Genomic DNA, 18,793 nt, shown 5'->3' with positions numbered 1-18,793 from the left:
TCAAGTTTTGACTTTTCATACGCTGAGTGTTTCAGCTTCTCACCCTGTCCCTGAGTTCCAGATACCCGACCGAGATTCTCACTGCCGCCACTTGTGTTGGTGACCTTGTTGTTTCAGTCATTACCCAAAGTAGATACCCGACCGAGATTCTCACTGCCGCCACTTGTGTTGGTGACCTTGTTGTTTCAGTCATTACCCAAAGTTCACGGCCTTAGGTGAGGACAGGATGTCTATCTATATGTTTCCAAACACGTAAAAAAATGTCTAGAAATGATTTCAGAATACTCCCGTGCAGAGAAACTCTTCACAAAGTCCACGCCGCCTCTGGACCAGCTTACAATGATGCGTCTTAGCTATGTTATTAGCAGAGTGGACCACTTACAGCGCCACACAGCTGCTAGCGCCACCACAGCACTGACGCATTATTCAAACATTCATTTTGTAATGATATTATTGAACTAATGACCCTTGGTTCTCTGAATCAACTCTCACCTCCTGCTCCTCCTCTGGCTCCTCCCCCAGCTCTTCTTCCTGCTCCTCCTCTGGCTCCGCCCCCTGCTCCTCCTCTGGCTCCTCCTCATCCAGCAGGTTGTCCAGCTTCTGAGGATTGAAGTGCAGCTTCTTCTGCTCCTCCTCCTCCTGGTTCCTGGCTGGGCTGGGGGAGAAGCTGGAGCAGATGATGAGGGGCTCCTGATGTTCCACCCATCGACCTCGTAGCTGGCGAGGTTCTGCAGCAGCCTGGACAGTGGCTCCACCCTCAGCCTGCTGAAGGTAACCATGTTTACATTATGCTCTCTGACCTTCACACGTCACAACACACGGAGTGCAACGCAAACCAGACAGAAATCAAAGTACCACAAGACAGAGGTCGCTCGAATCCCAGACACGAATTCTGTTAAACCACCTAAGATCAATTTGTAGCTTAACTCTACTGTGACCTTAGAAAAACAGCGCAACTCTCCAAACCTTCACCAAAAAGTGCTGCGAGATGTACAGTAAATCAAATACTTATTTGCTTTATTGTACATTCAGATATTTTTCCACACATTTTTCAAACTATAAATTGAAGGGGTGGTGCAGGTCAGGTATTTGGTGCAGGTCACGTGTTTGGTGCAGGTCGGGTGTTTGGTGCAGGTCGGGTGTTTGGTGCAGATCGGGTGTTTGGTGCAGATCGGGTGTTTGGTGCAGATCGGGTGTTTGGTGCAGATCAGTTATTTGGTGCAGGTCGGGTATTTGGTGCAGGTCGGGTATTTGGTGCAGGTCGGGTATTTGGTGCAGGTCGGGTATTTGGTGCAGGTCGGGTATTTGGTGCAGATCAGGTATTTGGTGCAGATCAGGTATTTGGTGCAGATCAGGTATTTGGTTCAGGTCAGGTATTTGGTGCAGATCAGGTATTTGTCTGTAATCCTGGGCTGCTCACACCCCGTGAACAGTGATATTTTGATCTTATTACTGAACTTCATATTGTTTAGTGGCATTAGTTTGGTACTGGTTTTCTTTTTCTTCATTTACAGGAACACTTTTCTGGTTTTTAAGGAAGACTCAGGTGTTTTCCCTGAGGACTGGTTTGTTGGTCCAGAGGTCAGGACCACCAGAACCCTCCTCACCCACCTGACGGCTGGCATTCTACCTTCTGGGGCATTAGTATTTGCATCACTCTCAGCTGTGTGGTCAAAAGAAGCAATCAAAAGTCACTTTGTACAATTCAAAGACACCTGATGGCCGAGAAGAGATCAGCAACTTTTATTGATGAATTAGAATCACCATGTTTTTGCTATTCTTTATATTTGGAATTGTGTTTTAATTTTGGCGTTTTGAATGTTTCATCACGTTTGATTTGAAACTCCTTCATAATTACATACCATAAAATGTTGAAATACTTCAATACGTTATTTAACATTTCTAAGAATGAGATTTTGTCATAAATTATAAGCAAATAAAAAGATTTTGTCATATGTATACAGGTGTGTCGAAGTCCAACCCCACGTCCACGTAACCATGAAGGCCCAACAGGAACCCTGAAAGTGAGACTGCTATTGGGGCTCTGGTGAAACAACAAGTTCTCAACTCCACAAAAGGCCCAGGAGGTGACGGCTTGTCACCCAACAGCTGTGAAGACAGATGAAGGCTGCAGCAGGTCCTCAGACCCCAATCGTATGGGATTTCCCATCGGACCAGGCTGAGGATTTGCCAATGGCTGTATGTTTGCTGGTGTGCAACAACATTCCCACGTTAAACAAACACACGCACGGGGGTCTCTAGATTGACCCTAGATGTAGGTTTTTTTGTGCTGCGTTGCACACCTACAAGTCTTTCAGTGATCAGCAAAGAGTGACAGGAGCAGGACTGTGAATCCAGAAGCCCTGAGCGCTGAGCCATACAGAAGCAGTACATGTGTGATTCAGTCGTCAGACTCTTGGGCGACTGAGGATCCACTCCGTTCACCCTGAACAGGGAGGGGCTAGAAAGGGAGCCCTAAACATAGTCTGCTTCAGCTTAACCTGTCTGGATTACCATGTCCAGAGGGTCACCAGCAATTCAGTAGACAAATAAAAACAAGTGACGAACGTTGGTACATGGAACATATGAACCCTGATGGACAACAAAAATCTGGGCTGATCATAAAGGCAAGCAGCTCTCACCTCATGCAAACTCCACAATCTTGATTGTCATCCCCAGAAACAATGACGGTACAACGCTGCTCTAAAGCAGTTTCATTACAGGAAGACACCACTGTCTCAAATTTAACTGATGGGCAGAAAAACACTCACCAGTTTCCTGAACCACAATGGCAGCTTCCCATTTGTCTGCAGGAGCTGAACATCTGTAAGACAACCATAAAAATCAAACTGCTCATCACCTGTTGGCTGGACACAAAGACAGACTTCTGGTACTCAGACCCCGTGATCTAGGTCCCAGCACTCAGACTCACCATGGGCAGAGTCCAGTCTTGCTGGAGTTCTGGGCTCATCTTCTTCCACCTGAGGCAGCTGGCATGAAGGCAAGGTAATGAAAGTCTCCCTCCTGCAAACCACAGGCCAAGAGAAAAATGGGATTTACCCTTTCTCAACATCTGGTGCAGGATGGAAAGTTTAAGGACTTCAGCTAACATCTAGTGAAGTGGTGTCCAAAGTATTCCAGAAAGGGCCGAGAGGGTGTAGGTTACTGCCAGGGCTGTGAAATGAAAATTGTGAAATCTGAGGAAAGTTTGTGGGGGTTCGGTGGGGAGCACAGCCCCCCATGAGCTGGGGTCAATTTTGTATGTAATGACACATTTTCAGCATCTCCTGGAAGTGTCAGGATTTGGCCCTGATTGGGGTTTTGATCCTATTTTTTTCCTCCTTTTCTCACCATCTGGAAGAAATAATTTATTAGTTTTTTATTTTTATTTTCATCACGTGTTAATTCTCTGTTCTCTTTTGATTTGATTTGTTTCTTTGTTACTTTTCTTACTTTGGTCATGGTTCAGTTCCGCTCTTGTTTTATTCAGTCTGTGTTTTCATTGTTTATCATTTAGTTATCATTTGTTCGTTTTGCTGTTCCCATTTCTAATATGATCTTTTGTGCTTTAATAGCAGGTTTTGTTTATCACTTAGTCTCTGTCTTATTTCTGGTTTGTTTAGTCATTTTTGTTTTCTTAGTCAGATCCTGTTCAGTGTCGCCTTAGTGTTTATTTTCTTATTATTCTCTTAGTTTGTTGTCTCCATGCTCTTACCAGCCTTCTTCACAGTCATGATTTACCTTGTCGTGTTTTTTTTTTTTGATCCTGCTTTGTTTTTTTGACAGCATCTTTTGTCTCACCCCTGATGTCTGTGTTTGCTCGTGCCACTGAACCCTGCTTGACTATGACTGCGTGTTTGCCTAGCCCTGTTTGTACCTTTGCACCGAAAAAAGACGACTTCTTTTACACTAACGCCTGGTCTGGGAGTCTGCATTGAGGGTCCATGCCAGGCACCCTCACAACATGACAGGACGAAATAATCTCAAAAGATCGCATATGTGATGATGCAATGATCCTAGATTCAACATTTCATTTGAACTGTCAGTGATCATGTTGAAATAACAGAATATGACGTGGAAGTAGGACCTGGAATGACCTCCCTTTTTAATTGTAAACCAAATTATGCATCAACTCAGAACAATTAAACAACATGAAATTCATGAAGACTAAAAAGACTGTTAAAGCATTTCAAAAACCACAGCTGAAGTTTGTAGAATATTTTGAAAATCATGGTAAAATATCAATAACATACCTTATAGTAAAAAAGTCACATATTCTTGTATAAATTCCTGTAAATCCATTCAAGACAGCAATGTCTTTTTCAAATGAAAGAAAATTAATAAGAGAAAAGTCACACAATGCAGTTCGATTTTTCCCATTTCTTTAACCTTTCGGATGTGTTCATGACAAGCGCCATTCCACAGATTCTTGAGTCTTAAACTTTTTCAAACCATCTTTCTCGCCATCTTTCCTCTGTCCATCGCTCCGTGACACAGACATGCCGCAAAATTCTTCTTTTTACAAGTTGATGGCTGTAAAAGTATCTGATGTCCACATGCTACGTTTAGCAGTAGTCACACAGCATCGCCGCAGCAACCATTTTACAACAACTGTCATGACAGCCACGCTTTGAGTGAGCGCAGACTTCCACGGACGCGCGGACACCAATTTGTATCCGTTATCAGTGGTGGGCACAAATCCGATAATCGATAATTATCGAAGATAATGTTGTGTTTCAGATTATACACTCAACAAAAATATAAACGCAACACTTTTGGTTTTGCTCCCATTTTGTATGAGATGAACTCAAAGATCTAAAACTTTTTCCACATACACAATATCACCATTTCCCTCAGATATTGTTCACAAACCAGTCTAAATCTGTGATAGTGAGCACTTCTCCTTTGCTGAGATAATCCATCCCACCTCACAGGTGTGCCATATCAAGATGCTGATTAGACACCATGATTAGTGCACAGGTGTGCCTTAGACTGCCCACAATAAAAGGCCACTCTGAAAGGTGCAGTTTTATCACACAGCACAATGCCACAGATGTCGCAAGATTTGAGAGAGCGTGCAATTGGCATGCTGACAGCAGGAATGTCAACCAGAGCTGTTGCTTGTGTATTGAATGTTCATTTCTCTACCATAAGCCGTCTCCAAAGGCGTTTCAGAGAATTTGGCAGTACATCCAACCAGTCTCACAACTGCAGACCACGTGTAACCACACCAGCCCAGGACCAGAACCTCCAGGACCTCCACATCCAGCATGTTCACCTCCAAGATTGTCTGAGACCAGCCACTCGGACAGCTGCTGAAACAATCGGTTTGCATAACCAAAGAAGTTCTGCACAAACTGTCAGAAACTGTCTCAGGGAAGCTCATCTGCATGCTCGTCGTCCTCATCGGGGTCTCGACCTGACTCCAGTTCGTCGTCGTAACCGACTTGAGTGGGCAACTGCTCACATTCGCTGGTGTTTAGCACGTTGGAGAGGTGTTCTCTTCACGGATGAATCCCGGTTCACACTGTTCAGGGCAGATGGCAGACAGCGTGTGTGGTGTCGTGTGGGTGAGCGGTTTTCTGATGTCAGTGTTGTGGATCGAGTGGCCCATGGTGGCGGTGGGGTTATGGTATGGGCAGGCGTCTGTTATGGACGAAGAACACAGGTGCATTTTATTGATGGCATTTTGAATGCACAGAGATACCGTGACGAGATCCTGAGGCCCATTGTTGTGCCATACATCCAAGAACATCACCTCATGTTGCAGCAGGATAATGCACGGCCCCATGTTGCAAGGATCTGTACACAATTCTTGGAAGCTGAAAATGTCCCAGTTCTTGCATGGCCGGCATACTCACCGGACATGTCACCCATTGAGCATGTTTGGGATGCTCTGGACCGGCGTATACGACAGCGTGTACCAGTTCCTGCCAATATCCAGCAACTTCGCACAGCCATTGAAGAGGAGTGGACCAACATTCCACAGGCCACAATTGACAACCTGATCAACTCTATGCGAAGGAGATGTGTTGCACTGCATGAGGCAAATGGTGGTCACACCAGATACTGACTGGTATCCCCCCCCAATAAAACAAAACTGCACCTTTCAGAGTGGCCTTTTATTGTGGACAGTCTAATGCACACCTGTGCACTAATCATGGTGTCTAATCAGCATCTTGGTATGGCACACCTGTGAGGTGGGATGGATTATCTCAGCAAAGGAGAAGTGCTCACTATCACAGATTTAGACTGGTTTGTGAACAATATCTGAGGGAAATGGTGATATTGTGTATGTGGAAAAACTTTTAGATCTTTGAGTTCATCTCATACAAAATGGGAGCAAAACCAAAAGTGTTGCGTTTATATTTTTGTTGAGTGTATTTTCAGATAACTTTGAAAACCATTATTGGACTAATTATCTTCTGATAAATTTTTGTCCGATAACTTTTAGACCGTTAACGTGGTAAACAAAGCTGAACAGCTACAAACATTTATAAAATTTAAAATCAGTTGAGCACCTACCTGTTAAATGTTTTGTAGCAGATGTGTAGTTCTACCCTCTGCAAAAAGAGGAGAGCTGCTTCTAGAAGAAACCGCTCTATCCTCTGCAGGCAAAGGAGAACTGGTCATCAAAAAAAAAAACCTAATTTCTTTTAACCCCATACTGATACGTGGGCAATATCACCCAAGTCATCCAGAGGCATACATTTTTAACTTATGGTTCAAATTTTAACCAAACTAATTTCGGAGTTATTTAAATTAACGTCACGTCTGAAGTATTATAAAGTGAAAATATCAGATAAAATCAAATCAAATAAAATATATATTGATATATTATATAAATCAATATATAATATCATATACATTTTAGTTTTAAAGTAATGTGCTAATTTTTAAGGTTTTAGTGTGGACACACTGTGTCCAGGTACATTATGGGTATGATAGGGTAATCTCAGTACGTTCACCACATGAGAAATGCATTTCACACACTCTGATCAGGCTCCACGGACAACAGCATTAAACTCTAGTGCCTAAAACTCTCATGAATATATTCTCTGGGTTTATAGATGTTATTGTGTTTGCGTTTATTAAATTCCACGCATCTTAAATGTAGCAGACATGGATTATCTGGAATTTTGTTTTGGCAAGTTTTCATGGTCTCTACTGCCATCTACTGGCCAGTAGTGTTCATGGCAGTATTCAAACTGAAGCTGGGCTGATATTTTCAATCACTGTACTCGGTTCCAGCTCAAACTGTACCACAGAACCGCACGGTGTACAAGTTCAGAGCGCACGATTTATGTTCTCAGACACATTGTACGTTCAAAAACCACTCATGTTTCCAGAAGCAAAACGTAAACAGAAGCTTTTCTTTCAAACTTAATTTACAAAAACTCTCGATGGGAGACATCAAAGTTTAAAAAAATACAAAAAAAAAAAAGACATTACAAGACAGTTCTGCGGTGTTTGCACATGCACAGTGCGAGACGGACTCTTCAGCAGCGGGATACCCTCATAACGGCCGGCAAGAATATCCGGAGGTGGTCGTGAGATGTTAAATGCAGCTCGTTCCTCCATGTATACTAAACGATGCAGGACATGCGATTAACCTGAAACTCTGTGTGATCCAAAAAATTCTTGCACGAATGAAAAATCAGCTGAAAAAGGGCCAAAACTCGCAATGGCACCAGTTGGTCATGGCAGTGTTCTATTTATGTTGACACCGGTTATATCAGACAGTTATCTAATTACAACTTGGCTTTTTTTTTTTTTTTTGAAAATGCCTTTTTTTACAAATAAAAAATGGCATATTTTACAAAAGGACATTTATCTGTAAACACCAACACATGACACACCTCACATTAGCGTGTTGGTTTACATAGAATGAATGAGTTCAACCAATCAGTGTTAGCGGTGGCACATTTTACCCAGAATGCCAGCTGTCTGTGTTTGTTACAAAACTTCAGAATTAGTGCATTATTCAACATTAAAAGATATGTTATATTTTAACTTTGTACAAATGACAGAATTGACATTAATGGAGTTATTCTATTGGTACTCATTTTATTTACACCAAACCATAAGTCAGCACTGCTTTATTTTCCAATTGATTGAGTAGAAAGTTGAGCTTTTTGGCTCCTGCCAGCTGCGTTTGTGCTGGAAGCCATGTAGTAAACTAGAGCCTCCAGCAGGGGGCAGGACGCTCAAAGACAGAAGTGCTAACTCATTGTTTGGGTATGCTGTCGCCTCTGATGCTACCAGAAGAGATTGTGGTGTTAAAACTCAAAATAAGCTTGTTAGTAGTTAGCTCGAGCTAGCTTAACTATACGCTTGAATTTTCTGGTGCGCAAAGTATAGTACTTTACACTTTACATAAACCCTGCGTGATGCTGGCAGATAGGGTGGCTCATTTAGACAGTCATGTCCGTAAGCTAGAACAGCTTCTTAGCTCAGTGGAGTTGCACGTTATGGGCACTCCAGACGAGGTTAGTGTTCATCCCCATTTGCATCAGCCTCGAAATGCCGGCTGTGGATGACAGCTTTCGGACTGTGGTTAGGCAGAGGAAGTCACATAGGGCTTGGTGCCCGGTTGCAGTACCCCGATCACACTCGCCACTCCTATCTCCTGGCCGAAATGACAGGCTTTAACGATAGGGGGTTCTATCACCCACAAAATGAAGATACATACGCCGGCTGACATTACATGTATTTCATGGGGCCAGAGCTCCCGACAGTGCCTCCCATCTTAGTGTGCTGACACGACAGAAGGGTTGACAGACAAAGGAACATGACACGAGATAGTATACTGCCACATAGTTATTCACGTCGGTGCCAATGATGTCAGGATGAAGCACTCTTGAGGTCACAAAAATTAAAATGGAGAGAACTTGTGGCCTTACAAGAAAGATGAGTTGGCATCAATTAATAGTCTCTGGTCCCCTCCCCTCCCGGGGTAATGATGAGGCATTTAGCAGGCTGACATCATTAAATAGGTGGTTGGTGCAATTTTATAGACAGCAAGGCTTTAGTTTTATTGATAACTGGCCTTTGTTTTGGGGCTGCCGTGGCTTGCTGATGTCGGACGACCTTCGCCCTACTGGGGAAGGCACTTCCATCTTGTCTGCGAACATAGATAGAGCTCGACGGGGGGGAACATCACGATTTTACAGCAGGGCACAGAGCAGGTGATTAGAGACCCTGCAAGGCTTATGACAAATGTGGGTGTGGAATCCATTAGCTTAGCAGGGAAATTAGTGCAGAAAATCCACTATGGTGATAGTGTAGTTTATGTGGCAGGGAGGGAAATTTGTCCACATGAGACTGTGGCCTGTTTCTGCAGACATGTCCATAAAAATCATAGAGGGATACACTGTGCAAACGTAATACCCATTACTACACTGGATGACACAGAAATTGAGGATGGACCGTTGGCTGCTCCAGCAATATCAAATATTTTGTGTGTGCTACCTACAGTCCACGTGGAATGTCTCAAACCTAAACGTACTCCCAGGAATCTTATATATGCTACTCTGGAACCACCCCTAATGACAAACAGTCCAACTGTCAAACCCACTGTGGTCCTTAGTCTGGGTTTCATTAACATAAGATCACTATCTTCAAATCATTGTTGATTCATGATCTAATTACTGATCATCACTTAGATATGATTGGGTTATGTGAAACCTGGCTTAAACCAACAACTGTCCTCCCCTTAAATGAGGCCTGCTCACCGGCATACACATTTTTTTTGAGGATTTATTTCATTCATTTAAAAGAAAAACAGAAAAGCAAAATTAACAAAACATTACAAACCATTGAACGAAAAGGAGCAGTTGGAAGAACAAGTCTTATATATTCTGCCCCTTTTTTACAATACAATCTTGCAAAGCATCATCAATCAACATCATTGCATTTCTATGGCTTTGTCACATGCCACCGACTTCTTTCCTAATTTTAACCATTATTTTAAAGACTACATCCCTAATAGATTACATTTTAAACTTCAAACATTCTAAACATAATTAACAGATTACATTTTTGGCTTTGTCACAGCCCACTGACTTATTTCATAGTTTCATACTTACGAAATACATCAAGTTTAATACGTTTTTTAAATAATTTAAGCGACCTTGATTCTTTGATTTCTTTGTTGAGGTTGTTCCATAATGTTACACCATTCACTGCAATACTCCGTTCTTTTATCTTGGTTCTGAATCTTGTTTTTTTAAAGACTTCTATGCCCTTCAAATTATAACTACTTACTCTTTTTCAAACATATTTTGAATGTTTATTGGTAAGGTATTGTTATTCGCTTGGTACATTATTTGTAGTAATTTCAAATCAACTAATTCATGAAATTTAAGTACCCTATACTTAATGAACAATGGATTAGATGGATTTCTAAATAGACTGTTGCCAATCACTGTTAAAGCTCTTTTCTGCAAAATAAATAAAGGTTGTGTAAAAGTTGTACATGTTGATCCCCAGATTTCTACACAATAAGTCAAATATGGAACAATCAATGAATTGTACAATGTTAATAATCCATAACTATTTAATGAATATTTAACTTTATGCAAAACAGCAATGGCTTTCGCTATCGTTCCTTTTATGTAATTTATGTGTGACTTCCATGTAAAATCTTCATCAATCATAACTCCTAAAAATTTTGTTTCTTTTACCCTTTGAATGTCCATTCCATCTATTTTTAATGACATCATTTTTTTTTTAACTCTGTCAATCCATCCATCCATCCATTTTCTTCCGCTTTATCCGGAGTCGGGTCGCGGGGGCAGCAGCTCAAGCAAAGCCGCCCAGACCTCCCGAATCACACACACCTCCTCCAGCTCCTCCGGGGGAACCCCAAGGCGTTCCCAAGCCAGCCGAGAGATGTAGTCCCTCCAGCGTGTCCTGGGTCTTCCCCGGGGCCTCCTCCCAGTGGGACGTGCCCGGAACACCTCTCCAGCGAGGCGTCCAGGGGGCATCCGGAAAAGATGCCCGAGCCACCTCAACTGACTCCTTTCGACGTGGAGGAGCAGCTGCTCGACTCCGAGCTCCTCCCGAGTGACCAAGCTCCTCACCCTATCTCTAAGGGAGCGCCCAGCCACCCTGCAGAGGAAACGCATCTCGGTCGCTTGTACTCGCGATCTCGTTCTTTCGGTCATGAGCCAAATCTCATGATCATAGGTGAGGATCGGAACGTAGATCGATCGGTAAATCGAGAGCTTTGCCCCCCTACTCAGCTCTCTTCACCACGACGGTCCCATACAGCGACCGCATCACTGCAGATGCTGCACCAATCCGTCTATCCATCTCACGCTCCATCCGTCCCTCACTCGTGAACAAGACCCCGAGATACTTAAACTCCTCCACTTGAGGCAAGGACACTCCACCGACCTGAAGAGGGCAAAGCACATTTTTCCAGTCGAGAACCATGGCCTCGGATTTGGAGGTGCTGATTTTCATCCAGGACGCTTCACACTCGGCTGCAAACCGGCCCAGTGCACGCTGAAGGTCCTGATATGACGAAGCCAACAGAACCACATTGTCCGCAAACAGCAGAGACGAGATTCTGTGGTTCCCAAACCAGACCCCCTCTACACCCTGGCTGCGTCTAGAAATTCTGTCCATAAAAATAATGAACAGAACCGGTGACAAAGGGCAGCCCTGGCGGAGGCCAACGTGCACTGGAAACAGGTTTGACTTACTACCGGCAATGCGAACCAAGCTCCTGCTGCGGTAGCACAGGGACCGGATAGCCCTTAACAAAGGACCCCAGACCCCGTACTCCCAGAGCACTCCCCACAGGGTGCACCGAGGGACACGGTCGAACGCCTTCTCCAGATCCACAAAACACATGTGGACTGGTTGGGCAAACTCCCATGAACCCTCGAGCACCCGATGGAGCGTGTAGAGCTGGTCCAGTGTGCTGCGACCAGGACAAAAACCACACTGCTCAAACCTGAATCCGAGGTTCGACCAACGGTCAAACTCTCCTCTCCAGTACTCTGGAATAGACCTTACCGGGGAGGCTGAGGAGTGTGATCCCCCTATAGTTGGAACACACCCTCCGGTCCCCCTTCTTAAACAGAGGGACCACCACCCCGGTCTGTCAATCCAGAGGCACTGTCCCCAATCGCCACGCGATGTTGCAGAGGCGTGTCAGCCAAGACAGCCCCACAACATGCAGAGACTTAAGGTACTCAGGACGGATTTCATCCACCCCAGGAGCCTTGCCACCGAGGAGCTTTCTAACCACCTCGGTGACTTGGGCCTGGGTAATGGATGAGTCCGCCTCTGAGTCCCCAGTCTCTGCTTCCTCTTTGGAAGATGCGACGATGGGATTGAGGAGATCCTCGAAGTACTCCTTCCACCGCCCGACAACATCCCCAGTCAGGGTCAACAGCTCCCCCCACGCACCGTAAACAGTGGAGAGCTGCTTCCGCCTCCTGAGGCGTCGGACGGTTTGCCAGAATCTCTTCGAGGACGACCGATAGTCCTAATCCATAGCCTCCCTGAACTCCTCCCAGACCCGAGTTTTTGCCTCTGCGACCGCACGGGCTGCGGCACGATTGGCCTGCCAGTACCTGTCAGCTGCCTCTGGGGTCCCACCTACCAACAAAGATAAGTAGGACTCCTTCTTCAGCTTGACGGCATCCCTTACTTCCGGTGTCCACCACCGGGTTCGGGGATTGCCGCCGCGACAGGCACCAGAGACCTTGCGACCACAGCTACGAGCAGCTGCATCGACAATGCAGGTGGAGAACATGGTCCACTCGGACTCCATGTCTCCAACCTACCCCGGGATCTGGGAGAAGCTCTCCCAGAGGTGGGAGTTGAAGACCTCGCTGACAGAGTGTTCCGCCAGTCATTCCCCAGCAGACCCTCATGATACATTTGGGCCTGCCAGGTCTGACCAGCTTATTACCCTCCCAGCGGATCCAACTCACCACCAGGTGGTGATCAGTCGACAGCTCTGCCCCTCTCTTCACTCGAGTTTCCGAGACACGTAGCCGAAGGTCAGATGATACGACTACAAAATCGATCATCGACCTCCGGCTCAGGGTGTCCTGGTGCCACGTGCACTTATGGACACCCTTGTGCTCGAACATGGTGTTCGTGATGGACAAACTGTGACCAGCACAGAAGTCCAACAACTGAACACCACTCGGGTTCAGCTCGGGGAGGCCGTGCTTCCCGATCACCCCCCTCCAGGTCTCACTGTCGCCGCCCACGTGGACGTTGAAATCCCCCAGGAGAACAATGGAGTCCCCAGTCAGAGAGCTATCTAGTACCCCTCCCAAGGACTCCAGGAAGGTCGGGTACTCTGCACTGCTGCTCGGCCCGTAGGCCGAGACGATGGTGAGAGACCTGTCCCCGACCCGAAGGCGTAAGGACGCGACCCTCTCGTTCACCGGAGTGAACTCCAACACATGGTGACTGAGCTGGGGAGCAATAAGCAATGCGACCCCAGCTCTCCGCCTCTCCCGGTGGGCGAGGCCAGAAAAATGAAGCGTCCAGCCCCTCTCCAGGAGTTGGGTACCAGAGCCCACGCTGTGCGTGGAGGTGAGCCCGACTATCTCTAGTCGGTATCTCTCAACCTCCCGAACAAGCTCAGGCTCCTTCCCCCCTAGCGAGGTGACATTCCACGTCCCAACAGCCAGGGGCTGTGAGCATGGACCGGGCCGCCGGGCCACCCGCCCTCGACCGCCACCCAATCCTCTCTGCACCCGACCCCCATGACCCCCTCTGCATGTGGTGAACCCACAGGAGGGCGGGCCCACGTTACTCTTTCAGGCTGAGCCCGGCCGGGCCCCATGGGCTAAGGCCCAACCACCAGGCGCTCGCACGCGAGCCCCAACCCCAGGCCTGGCTCCAGGGTGGGACCCCGGCTCCGCCATACCGGGCGACGTCTCGGTCCTTGATCTTTTACTGGTCATGGAGGTTCTGAGCTGCCCTTAGTCTGAACCGTCACCTAGGACCTGTTTGCCTTGGGAGACCCTACAGGGAGCACAAAGCCCCCGACAACATAGCTCCTAGGATCATCCGGGTACGCAAACTCCCCCACCACAATAAGGTGGCAGCTAGAGGGGGAGCTACATTAACGTCACCGACATAAACCTCTTCCCAATTTTGATTTTTAAGATCATAATTTAATGCCTCTAAGGCTTTTAATGACTTATCTCTTTTAAAGTTCATAAGTTTTTTTTGTACCTATTTTTATATTTAAATATTGAAAAAACTGGTAAATGATCACTGAGATCTGTCATCAATATCCCATTCTTAATAATTTCATCTGTTCCATTTGTGAATATATTGTCAATTACAGGTGCACTTTGCGATGTAATTCTGGTTGGTTTTGTTATCAAGGGGAATAAATCCAAGCTATTCATTGAATTCACAAAATCACTTACTCTTTGGCAACTGGAGCTTTCCACATTAATATTAAAGTCTCCACACATAAAGAGCGTTTTGTTTTTGATTTGATGGAATAATTCTATTATTTTATCTGTAAATTTCACAACACAAGAGTCTGGTGCTCTGTATACACAACTGATAAGAACATTTTTAGATGTTTCATGTACAATTTCCACTGTCACAATTTCTATGACATCATCTGTAATTGTCATTTCTTCTACAATTTTACATGTCAGATCTGTTTTTATGTACAAAGCAATACCGCCACCTTTTTTTCTCTTCTATTTACAAAATATAACTCATATCCCTCCATTTGAACATCAGCCATGAGGTCATTTTTAAGCCAAGATTCTGTGATTGCAACAATGCTGAATCTAGTTTTAAACTGGTTTAATTTTTGACTTTTTTTTTTTTTTTGACATTTTATAGTACAAGCTTCGAATGTTTATATGTATGAGTGACAGGGTATCTTCAGTAATTTTTTTCACTATTTAACTGTTTTTCCGTATAATACTCACAACCAATTGTAGTCAAGTCAAATATACTTTCATCAATATTGATGTCTATGTCATATATTTTATCATCTGTTTCCATGTTTAATCTGATTTTTTGTTGGTCATACTACCAACTGACGTCATATTCATTTGTCTACTCAGGTCTGTACTTTGTAAGGTCCTCCATGTCTCTGCTTTGTATACCCTTTGTCCCTTCTCTCACTCTGATCCAAACCCTACAGTTCCAGACCCATATAGCAACAATATGTTTTTTGTCTGTTTTTTTAATAGTCTTTCTTCCCTGGCAATATCTGCATTTTTTTTCGTTAGATGCTCATTTATATATACATTTGTTCCTTTCAGATTCTTTGCCTGTCTTAATAATTCATTTTTGTATGTTCTGCTTATAAATCGTATCATTACATTTGGTAGTTTATTTTTACTGTCTTTGGATGGAATTGTGTGACAGTCTGAAATAGTGTCTTGATGTATGACAACACCTTTTTGATTTAAAAAATTTGTAACTTGTTGTTCTAGTGTTTGTAGTTCTTCAGGTAGTGCATCCTCCCCACTGGCTCCACCAGAATCCACCATCCTTGCGTACGACCGATGTTTTGTTTCCCAACCAGTTATTATAACATCATCTTTTCTAGCATATTGTTCAAGTTCATCCACCTGTTGCTCAAGTTTCTTAATAATCTTGTCGTTTTCTTTAACAAGGTTTTGGAGCTCCTTAATCTCCTTCATCAACTTGTCTAAATTGGACATGTCTTTTGAAATACGATTCAATGAGGTCTTTATCTCCTCCAAGTCTTCCTCCATTTTCTATGTCTTCCTGGTTGGTGCCATGTTAACTCCTGTAGCTCAGTACAGGCCACTGTAAAGCAATTCCCACTCGTGGTCTCCACCACCTCCATCACCACAAATCCGGTCGCCACACACCAACCTTCCCCGATGTTGATCCCAGATATAGCCGCCACCAGCCCCGGTCGTAGACGCCGTCAGCCTCGGTCGCAGCCGCCGCAGCCTCAGATGCCCCGGATGTAGCCTCCGCTAGCTTCGGATGTAGCCATCTCCAGCCTCGGGTGCAGCCGTCGCCACCCCGGATGCAACCGACGCCGTGGGCCTGGATGGATCACCTCCTCCGCCAACGCCGCTGGCCTAGATGGTTCGTCTTCTCCACCGATGCCGCTAGCCTGGATGGGTCGCCTCCTGCGCCAACACCGCGGGCCTGGATGGTTCCCTCCGCCAACGCCGCGGCCCTGGATGGTTCCCTCCAATCCGATCTTTACTTTACTTTCTTTCTTTCCTTTCTTACTGATTTCTTACTTACTGTTACTGTTTTAATCAGAAAACTCAGCGAAATTCTGTGACACACTGAAATGTTCGATGCGCAGTGACGCCATCTACCGCCATACCGCCATCTTGGAATTCATGAGTGGATTCCAAGATGGCGTAACCACATTTAGTTACATCCCTTGTGATGCAAAGCAAGGCGGGGGTGTTGCTCTTATTTATGAATAGAGGTTTAGCTTATTCGCTGTTGGGGGGTCACAAATATAACTCGTTTGAACATCTGATTCTCCGCTCTGCCCATGATGCTACGTATTGCCAAGTTCAGAAGAATAAAAATCAACAGTATGACTTTGTCACTGTATATAGGCCCCCATACTCTTAATTCTTAGAGGAATTTGGTGCGTTCATCTCTAACTTGTCAACCAGTGCAGATAACATTCTGATTATTGGTGACTTCAACATTCATATAAATAAGCCTTCTGATCCCCTCTGCAAATCATTCATGGAAATTGTGGATGCATTAGGATTCCAGCAATGCATTCAGGATTCGACGCACATTACCATCACTGCAAAAACTGATATCCAAGAAAGTAAAAAAGACTTGTATTTTTTTGTCTAAATAGAAAAATAATCTTGTCGAGCATTTTTTACATAAGAAAAAATGTCTTATTTTGGGAAAAAGTTTGCAAGTTTTGAGAATTCTACCCAAGCAAATTTTTCTTACCCATTCGGAAGATTCAGACGGCTTTCAGTGGCTTTTCAGTCATGTGACTATCCGAGAAATTGTGGAAGAGGTGGGCATCATTTTTCGGAGTCCAGCATGTCCTGTGAGACTTTAACACGAAGGTGCTTTTGCTCCGCCGTCAGCAGCTTCAGCACTAATTTCGCCGCCACTCTTTTCATGGCCTAATCTTCTGTCACAGTGGAATGTGCCGAAAAAGTGCTGATGTCCACCTATTCTGCAATTTCTCGGATAGTCACACGACGGTTCCGCATCACCACAGCTTTCACTTTGGCAATGACCTGGTCATTTCAACATGTTGATGGCCGACCGGAGCGTGGCTCACTCTCCACCGTTGTGCAGCTGTCTTTAAACCGGTTGTACCGCTCCTTAATCTGTGTGATGCCCAGAGGATCGTCACCGAAAGCCGTCTGAATCTTCCGAATGGTTTCCACCTGGCTGTCACCCAGTTTCTGGCAAAATTTGATGCAGTCGCGCGGCTCCAATCATTCCGTCATTTTCCTTGCAATGAAAATCCGCTAAGCGCACAGCACACGACCTCAAACAAATGCTGCTTGCCAGCAAATGACGTAATCGACAGGCATGAAAAAATTCCCGCACGCGCACGAAGGTTCAAGGTTGGCTCATGCAGGCACGCTTGATTCAAATCCATCAGGTTTTTGCAAAAAAACAAAAAAACAAAACAAAACAAAACAAAAAAACGGTCGGATACTTTTCTAACAGACCTCGTATAAAGGAAAATCATGAAAATTATCAGGGGTGCCCAAACCTTTGCATGCAACTGTATGCTGTGGCTTAAACTTTCGCAGTCTTGTGGATAGTTTAAACTCAGTGGTCAAAACTACACTCAACATGGTTGCGCCACCTATATTAAATCTCAGTTTCAATTTATTTTCATTTATATAGCGCCAAATCGCAACAGAGTTGCCTCAAGGTGCTTCACACAAGTAAGGTCAAACCTTACTAACCCCCAGAGTAACAGTGGAAAGGAAAAACTCCCTCTGAGGAAGAAACCTCAAGCAGACCAGACTCAAAGGGGTGACCATCTGCCTGGGCCATCCTACAGACATAAATTACAGAACAATTCACAAAACAAATATACTGAACCCACACACCTCCAAAACACAGTCACCTTGGTTCAGTGAGTACTTGCATGACCTCAAGCATACGTCTAGAGGTCGACAATGAAAATGGCGTAGTTCAAAATTAGAAGTATTCCACCACGTGGCATGATGCTACAGTTTTATGCAAAAGTTTGGGTTCCCCTGATAATTTTCAGGATTTTCCTTGCTAAATAATTGGTTGTCTGGATCAGAAATTTCAGTTAAATATATCATAGCAGACAAACACACTGATATTTGAGAAGTGAAATAAAGTTTCTAGTATTTACAGAAAATGTGCAATAATTATTAGTCCTTAACCAAAGTCCTGAGGTGGCCTCCTGGAACTCACTCCTCTGATATCATACAGGAAATTTTGATGATTTTGGTAGGTTGTTTCCTCCGATAATTCTAATGATCCTGATGGTACTAATGGTTCTGACAGTAGTAATAATTCTAACCATAGGAATAATCCTCACAGTACTAATGGTCCTGATGATACTAATGATCTTGAAAGTACTGTTGGGCAGTATGTGTCAGGGCCATGTTCTTGGTTTAACTTCATATCTCCTCTGAAAGGCCGTGATCCATGCTGTTCTTTTCTTAACATGCTACACAGATAAAACAGTTTTATTTTTAAACATACCTTTCAGATAACAACGCGAGCAGCCACAGCATACAGTTGTATGCAAAGGTTTGGGCACCCCTGATAATTTTCATGATTTTCCTTTATAAATCAT

General features: G+C 44.5%; 1 protein-coding gene across 1 annotated transcript in view; it reads right to left on the bottom strand.

The window, feature by feature from the left end:
• The window catches only part of wdr62 (WD repeat domain 62), a 206,245-nt gene that overhangs the window by 93,317 nt on the left and 94,135 nt on the right, over nucleotides 1–18,793 (bottom strand). Inside the window, exons 20-22 of the mRNA XM_034168870.1 lie at nucleotides 2,933–3,024; nucleotides 2,772–2,824; nucleotides 493–765 (exon numbers count right to left, since the gene is read on the bottom strand). Of these exons, the coding sequence (XP_034024761.1) occupies nucleotides 493–765; nucleotides 2,772–2,824; nucleotides 2,933–3,024 (418 nt within the window). The remainder of the gene's footprint in view (nucleotides 1–492; nucleotides 766–2,771; nucleotides 2,825–2,932; nucleotides 3,025–18,793) is intronic.

The sequence above is a fragment of the Thalassophryne amazonica genome, chromosome 4, assembly GCF_902500255.1.
Source record: "Thalassophryne amazonica chromosome 4, fThaAma1.1, whole genome shotgun sequence".
Taxonomy (NCBI): Eukaryota; Metazoa; Chordata; class Actinopteri; order Batrachoidiformes; family Batrachoididae; genus Thalassophryne; species Thalassophryne amazonica.
The sequence above is the reverse complement of the archived record's forward strand: the minus strand, read 5'-3'. Positions and strand labels throughout refer to the sequence as shown.